We start from the raw sequence: 13075 nt of genomic DNA on the forward strand, positions 1-13075 counted from the left end.
AACTGAAGTTAGTTAACCTGTGCACATATAAAATAATTAAAGTGAAAATAGTGCTTTGTTTACAAAACTCTTTAACCAAATTTCATCTACAATTATTGCAACCCTGTAAGGTAGGCATTGACTTTATCATTTTACAGAGGAGAGAATGAATGCACAGTTAAGTGACTTGCCTAAGGTCAAGTTCGCTTAGTCAAGTGTGTCAGGGCCAAGATGTCAATCAGGGCTTAACGTGGTTAGGATTTACTATTAACTTTCTTAATGGTATTTATTACACCTTCTTCTCAATATTCAGTGTCTTCTTCAAATGTGCCTTCAAAATTACCTTCTTCTGAATGTTTCCTCTGGTTACCACGTCTGGATGTTTATGTCCTAAAACCATTTTATCAATATAAGGATAGAGTTCTAAACACAGGTGTATGAAATTTTAGCAATAGACCACTTGTCTTATTTATCTCTTTGTTACTCTGTGGCTTATGTTCTGTTTGTTTGATGGATTGATTTGGGGTTTTTTATTATTACATTACAGTTCCACACCAGCATCTTGCAAGTTTCAATCCCTTCATTATTGCCAGCATCTAAAGGCTTGGAAACTTCTGAAAAAGCAAAATTGCCTTCTAAGCCAGAGACTCCATTTGAGGAGAGGTATGTCATTTATGACCTAACACTGCAATATGAGTACTCAAAAAAGTAGATCCACCAAAAGCAGGAGTGGGCTGCATTTATTTATAGACATAATCTTTTACCCAGAGAAGCAAGAAACAGCAAGACACAGGCCAGGGAGCCCCACAGCAGTTCTGTATTATTAAAATAAGAGGTGTGAAGCAGGAAGTAACTGGAGGTTCGGCCGGGGAAGTATGCTGATCAGGTTAGAGAGGGAACTTGGCTTGTATATCCTAGGTCCCAGGTGGTCATCAAAGGGCTGCAAGGAGAATAGCAACAGTCATGTTCCTGAGGCTATTTGAAAGATGTTGTCAAGGAGCCAAGACAAGGATCCGATAGTCTCTCCCTAGGCAAATGGAATGTGGGGGGAACGTGTTCCCAAATTAATTGCCTAATCTTCCAATCAGACTAAATAAAATTAAGTAAAATATCAAAAGAGAGAGAAGTAACTGTTTTTGCACAATTTTTTTTTATTGACAGTTTTGTTCACTTGGAATAGTCTTTTTTTTTTTCATGAAACTCATCAATTTTTTTTTTTACAATATTTTAGTGATGAAATTGGTTCTGCTGCTGAAACTCAACTGTGTGATAGTCTTGCGTAAGTTCTGTTTTATCAAATGTGGAAAATATGATTGCTGCTTGGGACACAAAAGTGTCTGTTACACTAACAATGACTAGTATTAGAAGCAGGTGACCCTGAGGCCTGCATGAGTGAATGCAGCCGTAATGACCAGAGAGGGTGGGGGTCGGGGTTGTGAAGAAACAAATAAATCCTTCTCTTTTACCATTATTTCATGCCAGCTTTCTGCTGATCTTGAGCCTTCCTTCATCAGTTTCCATGTGAAGTTCAGTGCTTTAAATTTCATTTTTGTACTGACCTATATTTTGAGTTGGAGAAGGAAATGGCAACTCACTCCAGTGTTCTTGCCTGGAGAATCCCAGGGTTGGGGACATGACTGAAGCGACTTAGCAGCAGCATATTTTGAGTATGTCTGTCAGAAAAGCATCACAGCAGCTGGTAAGGCTGCCATGGTATTTCATACTTTCAGCTTAGTAAGCTGACCTAATGGCTACATTTATCCAAGTTAAAGTCTGGATGAAATTAGGAAAATATTTTCAGAGCTATACTCAAAGCTGAGATCTTTTTTCTCCATTATCTTTTTATTTATTTGGTAGTTGACATTTCTAGCAACTTATTTACACATAAATACATGAGAAATGCCTTTTAAAAGTTTGTTAGTATATTCCATTATTCTGTATTTTAGAGCAAAGTTATTTATTCTCTCTTGTTTTTAAACTGGTCAGATATTCCTGCCTTCACTTTCTGAGTAACAACAGCTGCATATAATTGAATGCAACTTATGAGAAGAGCAAGACTTTCCCAGGTGTTCACACTGTCACTGTGCCTGGGTTTTAAACGAGTTATTATCGCAACAGGGATTCCTCTATTATGCTTGATTAGGGCTGTAAAATAAAGTGCTTTGCCAGACTCAGAAAACTGATTCCTTTGTGAACTGAAAAGTAATACTTTTTCATCCTTTATTTTCATTAGAAGGATTAATATAAAAAGTACACAACCATTTTAAAAGTTCCTGGTGTAAATGTGTATGTGCAAAGCATGCACCACTAGCCTGTGGAAAACACTGGTTTATTTTCAAATATTGACATCACAGGATAGTCCTAAGTGTTTTTCCAGCCATTCTAACGTGCGCGGGACAGTTAGAGTTATTGGCGGGACAGTTAACCACCCCTGCTTTTAAAAGAACTAAACATTATAATTTAGTTAAGCACATAAATGACTGTCTGAATCCAGATTTTCTTTTATTACCAGGATTCCATTCACATGCAATTTTAGTTTCTTTCCAAGGCATTCTCCTTAGAAGCAGTGGCACCAGAGCCACTTACTATTAATCATCATTATTATTGTTGTTATTTTTAGAACTTCAAGTTTGCAGAAGTCTAGCAGCCTGGGCAATCTGAAGAAAGAGTCATCAGACGGGGTTGGTCCTGTGTTTTTTCTGTCTGTTACCCTGAGGCGAAATATTTAGGAATCTTCATCTTGTCCCATTTGTGGTTTCAATAATGGAAAAGTATTAGATGCTGCAGTTAATGATAAATATTAAGGAATGTGAGTGTAAAGGGTTGAAAGTAGTACCTAAAGTCAAATGTGGAGACATTAATATTGTAGAAAGTAAGTAAAGATGAGGTTTTGTAGCCCTGAAATAGATGTACATTTATTTTAATTTGTTGAATTATATATGAGAAATTCTAAATCGATTAATTCCTATAACAATATTTAACCACTGTTGTTGTTTTGAACAGGAAAAGGAGTCTATTCCAAAGCCTTCAGAAGTAAGTTTTATGTCCAGATTACAGTGTAGAAATGTTTGAGAGTTCTAATACATGCAGCAGACTTCTTAATACATAATGCATAAGATTGCTTAATACATTAGACTACATAAATGTCTCCCATAAAGCAAAATTCTCAGAACCTGCAAAACATGCCAAATGAATGAAGTTCAACACAAAAGGTCACATATTATATGATCCCATTTGTGTAAAATACCAGAATAAGTAAATCCATTGAGATAGAACACAAATTGGTGATTGCCAGGGGTGGAGGAGAGAGGATGGGGAGAAACTGCGTAGTGAATAAGGGGTTTTACTTTAGAATGATGGAAATGTTTTAGAACTAGGTAGAGGTGTTGGTTGCACAATACTATGAGTGTGCTAAATGCCACTGCATTGCTCACTTTAAAATAGTTACTTTTGACTTCGCTGGTCCAGTGATTGAGACTCCACACTTCCAATACAGGAGTCATGGGTTTGATCCCTGGTTGGGAAACCAAGATCCCACAAGCCATGTGGCGCAGCCAAAAATTAAAATAGTTACTTTTATGTTATATGACTTTCATGTCAATAATAACAAAATAAAGGCGAAGCTCCGAACTCTTGGTTATGCTACTTGATGACAGTAAAAACCAAACCTGGGTTTCCTTACACTTCACAAAAAGCCCTTCTTAGAAAGATCACCAGCTGTTTGTATTATATAACCAGTGTCTATCCACAGCAGACATTCTGGTATTCTTAAGGCAACATGGGTTCTGGCTCTTCTTTCTTCTGTTTTTCAAATGTTAACCTTGCACAGGTCACAGTCTGGTAAGCACACTCTCTCCAGATGCAGTCTCTCGACTGTTGGCTCTTACTGCCTTGACTCATGAGTAGGTGTAACTGACAAAGCACAGAAAGTAGATCAGTCACAATTCAAGTCATTGTTCTTTTTGTTTTGCTAATTCAGTAAGTGGTGTGACATAGAGCATTGAGACGTAGATAACAGAATCACTGAATTGTGGCATCTGTACATGTTTAGTTACTATGAATGGTAGAAATGTAGAGAAAAATATCCACCTTAAAAGCTTGTTTCTCTCTGCCCTTCTCTCTTGCCTTTCTCTTGCCCTTCTCTCTATTTCTGCAGAAAAGAGAGAGAGGACGAGAGATGTTCAAGAAATGAGAACATGCAGACAAAAGAATCCTTGGATAATACTAACACAGTATAATTACCAATTTAAATAAGCAGAAAGCTCAAAATTAAGTTACAGGCAGACCTCGGAGATATTATAGGTTCAGGCCCAGGCTGCCACAATAAAGCAAATATTGCAGTGAAGTGAGTCACACAAACGTTTTGGTTTCCCAGTGCATATAAAAGCTATATTTACACTATACTACCATAATCTATTACATCTGCAGTAGCATGATATGAACAAAAACCACCTACATACCTTCATTAAAAGGTGCTGGAAAATAACCATGATCTGAACCTTCAGCAGGCTGTCACCTTTTACAATAGTAACATCAAAGGTCACTGATCACAGATTTCCCTAACAAATATAATATTAATGGAAAAGTTCGAAAGATTGTGAGAATTACCAAAATGTGTCATGGGGACATAAAGTGAGCACATGCTGTTGGAAAAATAGCACTAATGCAGGGCTGCCACACACTTGCAGTTTGTTAAAAACACAGTATCGGCAAGACACAATAAAGGGAGATGCAATAAAAGGAGGTATACCTATATTTAAAGCCACAGTTAAAATTCTTGATAAGGATTTTGAAATATTGTGAGGATCTGAAGTGGCTTCTGAATCAATCGAGATAAATTTAATTTCAGTGTATTTTTTTAATGGTTAATCATATTTGAATGTATCACAGTCATTGAAAACTGGTAATCCATGTTTGGTAACTTGCAGGTGAGATATGAATATAACCCAGAATCCCATTTCAAAATTAGATATCTTAAATAGTTGCTGATTGTGCTTTCATTTTATCATTAATTCTTTGAGAGGAAATATTTAAACTAACTGGAGTAGAAAGTTCTTATACTGCTGGTATAGAAGTTCAGGACTAATGTCTACTTTATAGAATAATTACATTATATTGGGATTTTATTGTTGTAATTATAAAGACTGTGAACTATGTCATAACCAGGTCTTTGTCATGATTGTTAGGAAAGTAGGAAATCTACTGCTACTCCAGTGACGTAATGTTTTATCTCTGTGTCTTTGAGGGAATGAGGCAAATAAAATTAAAATAAAATTTGAGAATGTCTATATCTATCCTAAATACTTAAAGCCCTAAACACACGGATTAAGATTGGTGATGACCATGTTTTTGTTGCTGTTCCTTAAGTAAAAATCAGAATTGACTTTTTAAACTTCTAACAGGACATTTGACATTCATAATGAATGTGTTCAGTAATCCTTTTTTAACTAAAGTCACGTGTGTAATGTATTTGGTACTGCCATGTACCAGTAATTATGCATGTTCATGCTGTGTTACATTCATCGCTATTTCTCTCTCAGGATAAAGCTCCGGTAGAGAGCAGTCCCTTTGGGACCCTCCCTCCCAAAGCTCCAGGACATGATGCCTCTGGGGATGACAATCCCTTTGGCACTCGGAAAGCCAGATCTTCCTTTGGTCGTGGTTTTTTTAAAATCAAAAGTAACAAGAGGACAGCAAGTGCGCCAAACTTGGGTATGTGTGGCCAAAATGCCATTTCCTTAATTCTTCCAGAGTCAGGAAAAGACCAATCTCTTCCCTTATTCATCTATCTGTACATTTCTTTTTCTCAGAAATGAAGGTGAATGACTTGGGGGGAAAAGTTAACAAAAAATGCTTCCACAGGCTTAATTCAGAGGTAAAGATAGCTTGGTGTGGACTCTCTCACTCTGCTCCCTGTTCTGGGTGTAAACTTAGAGGAAAAACCAAAACCCGTGGCTCTCTCTGACATCATTACAAACAGCTTCCCATCTACTCTGAAAGCGGATAAATTCACCCCATATTGACGCTGCTAATAGAGTCTGTGTGTAACATCGGAAGCACAGTGTGGCGCCCCCTCTCCCTGTGCATTTTGTGAGTAGGAGTTTGATCTGTGTTTCATTTTGTCATTCCCCTGTGTTTTCTCCATTGGGCTGCGTGTGATTGTGTGCGTTGTTGGGATTTCTGAAGATCGTAAACGAAGTGCCAGTGCACCCACCTTAGGTACCGTACCCCTGCATGCCTGCCTTTGCCAGCGCTGTGCTCCCAACCCAGCTAATCCCTGCTCTTGGCATCTTGATCTCTAGACAGCGAGCTGGCAGCATCAGAAAATGGAGTCCTCTACTCCAGAGGATTCCTTCCACCTTCTGCTCACCAGGACTGTCTGTAGAGCCTCCTCTTCTAAGCCTAAATGCTGCTGTAACCCATGCTAATGGCACCTTGCAAGCAGCTCTGTGAGGACCTAGATGTGCCCAGCGGCCGGCAAAGTGCAGGGCAGGAGTTTCCTGGCGTCATAAATCCAGCTCCTTCACCCCAAAGTACATCACATCACACTAACTCCCAGGGCCTTGCAGCTCCTCCTCGATGGTAACATTTCCCCAGACTCCAGAAAGAAATGTTTTTAGCTGAACAGGTCTGTGGAAGACACCAAAAATGATCATTTTAGACTTACTTCTCTTAGAGGAACATCCTTCTGACATATTACTTTGAAGATGGAGGTGACATTTAGTTACAACAATATCTGAGGAATCACCCCCAAAGTGATTTTAGGAGAGGGAAAGCTCAGTTTTCCTTTTTAAAGAATACAGTAGTACGGAGGTTATCCTCAAAATAAATAAAAACAGGATGCTTTTAAAATGAGGAAGAGCTGGGCAGCATTTTCAGAGACCCCAGTACCTCTATCATGGCTGTAGGGTTTGAATGGATAGATTCCTTTGGATTTTCCCAGTAGGTCCTATTGTCTTGTATAGGTATCCACATATTAATATGGGTCAACAAAAGTGACTTCTCTCTCTTCATAGCCTTAAATGTCCAGCATATACACAGGATGAATGAAAATGATCTATCCAGACAACTGGTCTCAAATGTGTTTGCATCTTTCTTAGGAGAAATGTATTGTTGATATTGAGAGGCCAATCAATGCTGCTTACCATAACCTGTAATCACAGCTCTGCTTCATAGACAAGTCAGCCTCTGCAACTGTTAGATCTTGCTGAAACACTGTCCGTGTGATTTTTGTACAATTTTTACTTTGCTCTGTAAAAGTGCATATTCTCACATCGAGGAATCAGCATCCTTGTGTTTGCTAGTGTGAGATCGACAGCTAAACAAATGAGGAGAGTTGATGCTGGGAAGTCTGAGGATAGCAGATTTGGGTGTTATTCTATTAAAGCAAAATCAACAGGCACTAGTTTCATATCAAAAGAAAAGTTTTAATAAGAAAAATTTATGACTATCCAGTTCATTCTTTTCTTAGTTCTTGGAACATAACAGGTTATAATTAAGAATAAATTTCTTAAGAATTCCCAGAACTTGGTAACCAATTTGATTTAAATGCCAAAGGGGAGAAGGGAATGAAAAGAAAATGACAGAGAGGTTAGACTGGAGTAACAGGGAGAAAGTTACCTGGTATTAATGAAATATGAAATAAGACAATGTAAAAGAAGACTCTCAGGAAAATTGGGTGGATTTGTTAAGTCCCAGGTACTCTTGGCACATCAAATTGGGAATATCCACTGACATTCAGATACTGAAGCTGGGGAGAGAGATTATTAGGCTCAGAGATTCTGATACCAGTTGCTTTGTTCATGAAATGAGCAAAGTCATCATTTCATGCTGAGCATAGAGTGAGTGAATCTGTCAAAAGATCCTGCAGAAGGAACCCAGGAGAGAATCTTGGAGTGAAAGAGGAAGAGAAAACAGTGCTACAGCAAGGAAACTTTCAGATGACACATCTAGGAGCGTGTCATGTCAGGAAGCTAAAGGAGATGATGGCTTTGTAGGAAGTAGTCAACAGTACCAAGTGCTGCAGTAATTTCGAGAATGATTTCATTATGCATTCAAATCAGTTAAGGAAAGAGTATGGTAATGTTATTTTACCTTTGATCTCAAAGAATATGTAATTCCCATGTTAATAAACTTGATACACAACAAAGTAGATGGTAGAGTAGGATGTAGATTTGTTTTCCATTTTTAATATTTGCAGGGTGCTCTTTCTAAGTCACTGGTTTATAGATCAACAGAAGAAGAATTCTTAACAGTTGCTTAAACCGAGGAGGTTAACATCTAGGCGTGTTCATCCCATATTTTAAAATTCATCAAGTGTGTATTCTGTTCTTGGAATAGCTGAAACGGAGAAGGAGACACCGGAGCACCTAGATCTGGCTGGTGTATCTTCTCGGCCGAAAAATTCACAGGGAAGTAGTCCCTTCCAGATGTCTCCACCATCTCCAGATTCCAAAAAGAAATCCCGGGGTATTATGAGACTCTTTGGAAAGTAAGTAACAGAGCTTTGTCCTATATGTGGCTCAAATGTAGGGATGATTGGGAAACTGGCTAAAAATGGTTATAGGGCTTTTGTGATCCTTTTACAGAGGGAAGGTTGTGACTTGGGATTCATTAACTCATTGAGTCTCAATGTTTAAATCCAAATGTCTTTTCTAACCATACATACATAAGCATCAGTTTAAAATGTTCAAATTAAAGTCAAAGGTGTCTTCAGGTCTAATGTGCTATGTCTTCTTTACAGACTTAGGAGAAGTCAGTCCACTACATTCAACCCAGATGACATGTCTGAGTCTGAATTCAAAAGAGGAGGGACAAGGGCAACTGCGGGGCCCCGATTGGGTTGGTCTCGTGATTTGGGACAGTCTAACAGGTAGGAGCAGCCACATGAATGGACATTTGCATCACCTCCCAAGTCTCAAGGTCTTGTGAGCATCTGCAGTGTTGTTATTGACCCTGGGTTAGACAGCTGAATCCATTGCTTACTGCTGCACCTTTGGAAGCCTCTGTCATCTTTAGAGCAGTGCCGTTTGGCTGTGGTTAATGAGGAACTATACAGAAGGTGAGGGCTCTGTGAGCTAGGCGAGTAACCTGAGCTGAAATGTCAGCAACATCTGTACTAGAATGGCTCTTGGATTTAAATTTTACATAAAAAATAATTATAGGAACTCTAAATCGTAGCTCTGGAAAGATGGGAAAGTGTAGTGGTTAAGAAAAGCATCTACAGACTTGTGGTTGCCAAGGGGAAGAGGCGATGGGGGAGGGACGGAGTGGAAGTTTAGGATTAGCGGATGCAAACTATTATATATATGATAAACAACAAGGTCCTACAGTATAGCACAGGGAACCATATTCGAAAGCCTATAATAAACTGTAATGGAAATTAATATGAAAAAGAATATATATATATATATATATATTTATATATCTGAATTACTTCACACCAGAAACTAACACAGCATTGTAACTCAGCTATAATTAAGGGGGGAGGGGAAGAGAATAGGTTCTAGAGATAGAGTGCTTGGACCTGATTTCTGACTTCACCACTTCTTGTAAGCTGAGTGACCTTAACCAATTACTTTCATGCTCTCTGCCTCTGTTTCCCATAGTATGAATTAGTACTTACCCCAAAAAGATGATTGTGATGATTGAATGAGTTAATATGCTTTAAGTATCTAGCAAAAAAATAACTGTTCAGTATACATTAACAGGGCTTCCCTGGTAGCTTAGTCGGTAAAGAATCTGCCTGCAGCACAGGAGACATGGGTTTGATCCCCGGGTCAGGAAGATCCCGTGGAAAAGGAAATGACAACCCACTCTAATATTCTTACCTGGGGAATTCCATGGATAGAGCAGCCTGGCGGGCTACGGTCTGTGGGGTTGCAAGAGTCAGGAACGACTTAGCAACTAAACCACCAAACGTTAACAGTTAATAGATTCTGTGAAAGCACTTAAAAGACATACATTCTATCAGAATTCAGTTCATCAGGACTGTGTAATGTTTTATCTGTTAAGACTCTAAGAACTTTTCCTACACCTTTATCCCAGTTTAGGGCTGGTTTGGAACTGCTCCACATTCTTGCTAAACATCAAAGGGTGTGGTTGGCAAACATATAGCACAAGTCATGATACTAAATCTTTAAAAAGAGAATAGACTTAAAACCTTTCACACATGGTCCCTCCCACCCAGGCAGAACAGTGGGCACCGGTTTCATCAAGGAGGAGACTCTTTGGCCTTCTTCAAACACAGAGCAGTCTCGTTTGCCATATGTTCTCTTGTACACAGTAGAAGAGCTCTTTGTGCTGTTCTAAAAAGAAATTTTCTTGTTCATTGCCCCACTGTTTTTTTCCAAACAAGAATGCTATTTGTAAAAATTGCATAAGAAGCTAATACAATATTGTAAATCAACTAGATTCCAGATTAAAAATTAACTTAAAAATAACAAAAGAAAGCAAACATTTACTTTGAGTGCACTATCTCATACTCAGGAATGGCATATTGCCCTCTTCTCATTGAATACCACGTGGAGAGAAATTGTAGTTCTAAAGTTAATTCAAGTTAGACTTGAGTTTCCTTCAGTCTGATCTAGTGTTCTCTGAAGACTCAACCTCTAAACAACACTGGTTGATACTAGTATAATACCTTGATCAGTGCATTTAACTCAGTCTCCTTCCATAGAACATGGTCTTGTTAAATCATGTTGAATCTTTTGTGGCTTTGTTTGACACAAGGGAGCATGCATCTCCCTTATGAGGAAGTATCATTTCCTTCACCAAATACATCCTAAAAATTAGACTTTTCATAATCAGATGGGAATCTCTGTATCTATTAAACATGCAGTTGTTCTGCCCTCATGATAAGTTACAGGATTGACTTTGAACTGTTTTTTCATATAATCGTTCATTTTCCCATAGTGACTTGGATATGCCATTTGCCAAGTGGACCAAGGATCAGGTTTGCAGTTGGCTGGTGGAACAGGGTTTGGGGTCCTACCTGAATTCTGGCAAGCACTGGATTGCATCTGGCCAGACACTTTTGCAGGCTTCTCAACAAGACCTAGAGAAGGTGAATGCCTCTATTTTGTTTATACAGTGGAGACAGAAAATGTGAACATAGGCTTGTTTTATTTTCCAGAAAGGGAAGTGAGTAGGGCTAGTAAGTACTCTGCAAAAAGCTTGAGTTCCTGCTTTGTGCTTATTTTATCTCATGGACTTAAAAAGGGAGGACCTGGTCTTAATGATTCCTTTGAGATACTTAAGCCACTGGGCATTTTAATGAAAGAATAATTATAGAGCCATAATCATAAAGTTTCAGTTAATATTCTCAAAACCATTCTGTGGCTTTATCATTGGTCCGTCTTCTCAACGTAATATGTGCAATTCAGTTGTACTTTGCACAAGGGAGAAAAGCCCTACATTTTATGCCTAGTTATTTAACATTTCTTCCCAATTATTTAACATCTGGTGCAAAATAAGAGTGGGCTTCCCAGGTGGCGTTAGTGGTAAAGAACCCGTCTGCTAATGCATGTTAGATATAAGAGATGTGGGTTTGATCCCTGGATTGGGAAGATGCCCTGGAGGAGGGCATGGTAACCCACTCCAGCGTTCTTGCCTGGAGTATCCCCTGGACAGAGGACCCTGGTGGGCAGTAGTCCATAGGATCGCAAAGAGTTGGACACAACCGAAGCGGCTTAGCACACATGCACGAAATGAGAGTAGAATTGGTGTTATGCATCCTACAGTTCCAATCTTGCAAAGGAAGGAGCCTAGTGGGAATATCTAGAATACCGCTAAATCAACTGCAGTGGTCTTGGCTTTCCGGGAGCCTTTTGTTCAGCAACATTTTATAGCCGGGGTTAGTATTCTGATTTAATGTAATTACTGAGTCTTCAATACTAGCTTGATTTTGGAGGTATTGGCATCCTTTGCCAATGGCTGCCATCCTATGTTGACAGAGCTGTAATGCCAGTGTTTCTGTTTACTATTTCAGGAGCTTGGAATCAAGCATTCCCTTCATCGAAAGAAACTCCAACTGGCACTGCAAGCCCTGGGATCTGAAGAAGAAACCAATCATGGAAAGCTGGATTTCAACTGGGTCACTAGTAAGAGGTTTTCAATTCATGGATGAGTGTGTATAAAATTATACACACACCCACACATACACACACATATATAGCTGCTCTTTCTTTTTCATCACAAGAACCGATGTTCTGTGGCTCCTTAACGGAACTCATTTCTATCCATAGGATGGTTGGATGATATTGGCCTCCCCCAGTACAAGACCCAGTTTGATGAAGGACGGGTAGATGGTCGAATGCTTCATTACATGACTGTTGTAAGTGACTCACTCCTAGGGTTTGGGGAGGCTAAAGTTACCTTTCTCTGAAAAACACAGAAATCGAGTAAGCAAAATACAGTGTTTTCACAATGGTTCCACCAGATTTTGAAGGTATTGCTTTAACTTGAGGAGAGGGGCAGGCAGAGTTTTCTAAGTTGATGTTGTGGGATTTGGTGATTGTAATAGGCTTGGGAAATTCTGAAACCCTGACTTAAGCTACATAAAACTTTATATATATTCAACAATGTAGACCTTGATGTGTACACTTCTGAATGGGTGCATTTTATGATATAGAATAACATCTCATAAAAAGATTTAAAACTGAAAGTAGAGTTTTGCAACCCTGGCAGTTTCTAAGTGGTACACTTCTATTAGTAGTGACCACTGGAAAGGCTGCCCTTCGGACAGTACCGTTGGAACTGTCTTTTCCCTTCCTTCCCCTTTTGAGAACTATTTCCTGAAACCCCCTAGCCCTTCTCACTTCAGCCCAGTTCTGCTGGAGTGAAGAGGAGACAGGTAAAGGTCGGGCTTCACTCGGATTCCTTCCTTACTGTTGTAAGGCTATTTCTAGCCTTCTGTCCAATGCATAGAAAAACTTTTCCCCACTTTACAACAGCAGGGAGAGATGGGTTGCAGGAGAACTTGTTCTAGACTTCATGGTACTAGGAGTGTCCTGCCTAAGATACTTTTTTTTAAATGGCTTTTTTGTGGTCTAGGATACGGATCCAACTACCACAAGTATCTTTTTTTTTTTAAGAC

At 39.0% G+C, this 13075-nt stretch overlaps 1 protein-coding gene across 16 annotated transcripts in view; it reads left to right on the forward strand.

Moving 5' to 3' along the window:
* The window catches only part of PPFIBP1 (PPFIA binding protein 1), a 205760-nt gene that overhangs the window by 183489 nt on the left and 9196 nt on the right, over positions 1-13075 (forward strand). For 6 of the 16 annotated variants that reach the window (XM_027541599.1, XM_027541598.1, XM_027541604.1 and 3 more), the window contains 11 exons: positions 527-642; positions 1211-1258; positions 2600-2660; positions 2983-3012; positions 5520-5691; positions 6166-6198; positions 8320-8470; positions 8723-8851; positions 10894-11044; positions 11969-12080; positions 12225-12313. In XM_027541599.1, coding sequence (XP_027397400.1) covers positions 527-642; positions 1211-1258; positions 2600-2660; positions 2983-3012; positions 5520-5691; positions 6166-6198; positions 8320-8470; positions 8723-8851; positions 10894-11044; positions 11969-12080; positions 12225-12313 — 1092 coding nt within the window. The remainder of the gene's footprint in view (positions 1-526; positions 643-1210; positions 1259-2599; positions 2661-2982; positions 3013-5519; positions 5692-6165; positions 6199-8319; positions 8471-8722; positions 8852-10893; positions 11045-11968; positions 12081-12224; positions 12314-13075) is intronic. The other 10 variants (XM_027541600.1, XM_027541602.1, XM_027541593.1 and 7 more) reach the window with 3 other exon arrangements.

The sequence above is a fragment of the Bos indicus x Bos taurus genome, chromosome 5, assembly GCF_003369695.1.
Source record: "Bos indicus x Bos taurus breed Angus x Brahman F1 hybrid chromosome 5, Bos_hybrid_MaternalHap_v2.0, whole genome shotgun sequence".
Taxonomy (NCBI): domain Eukaryota; kingdom Metazoa; phylum Chordata; class Mammalia; order Artiodactyla; family Bovidae; genus Bos; species Bos indicus x Bos taurus.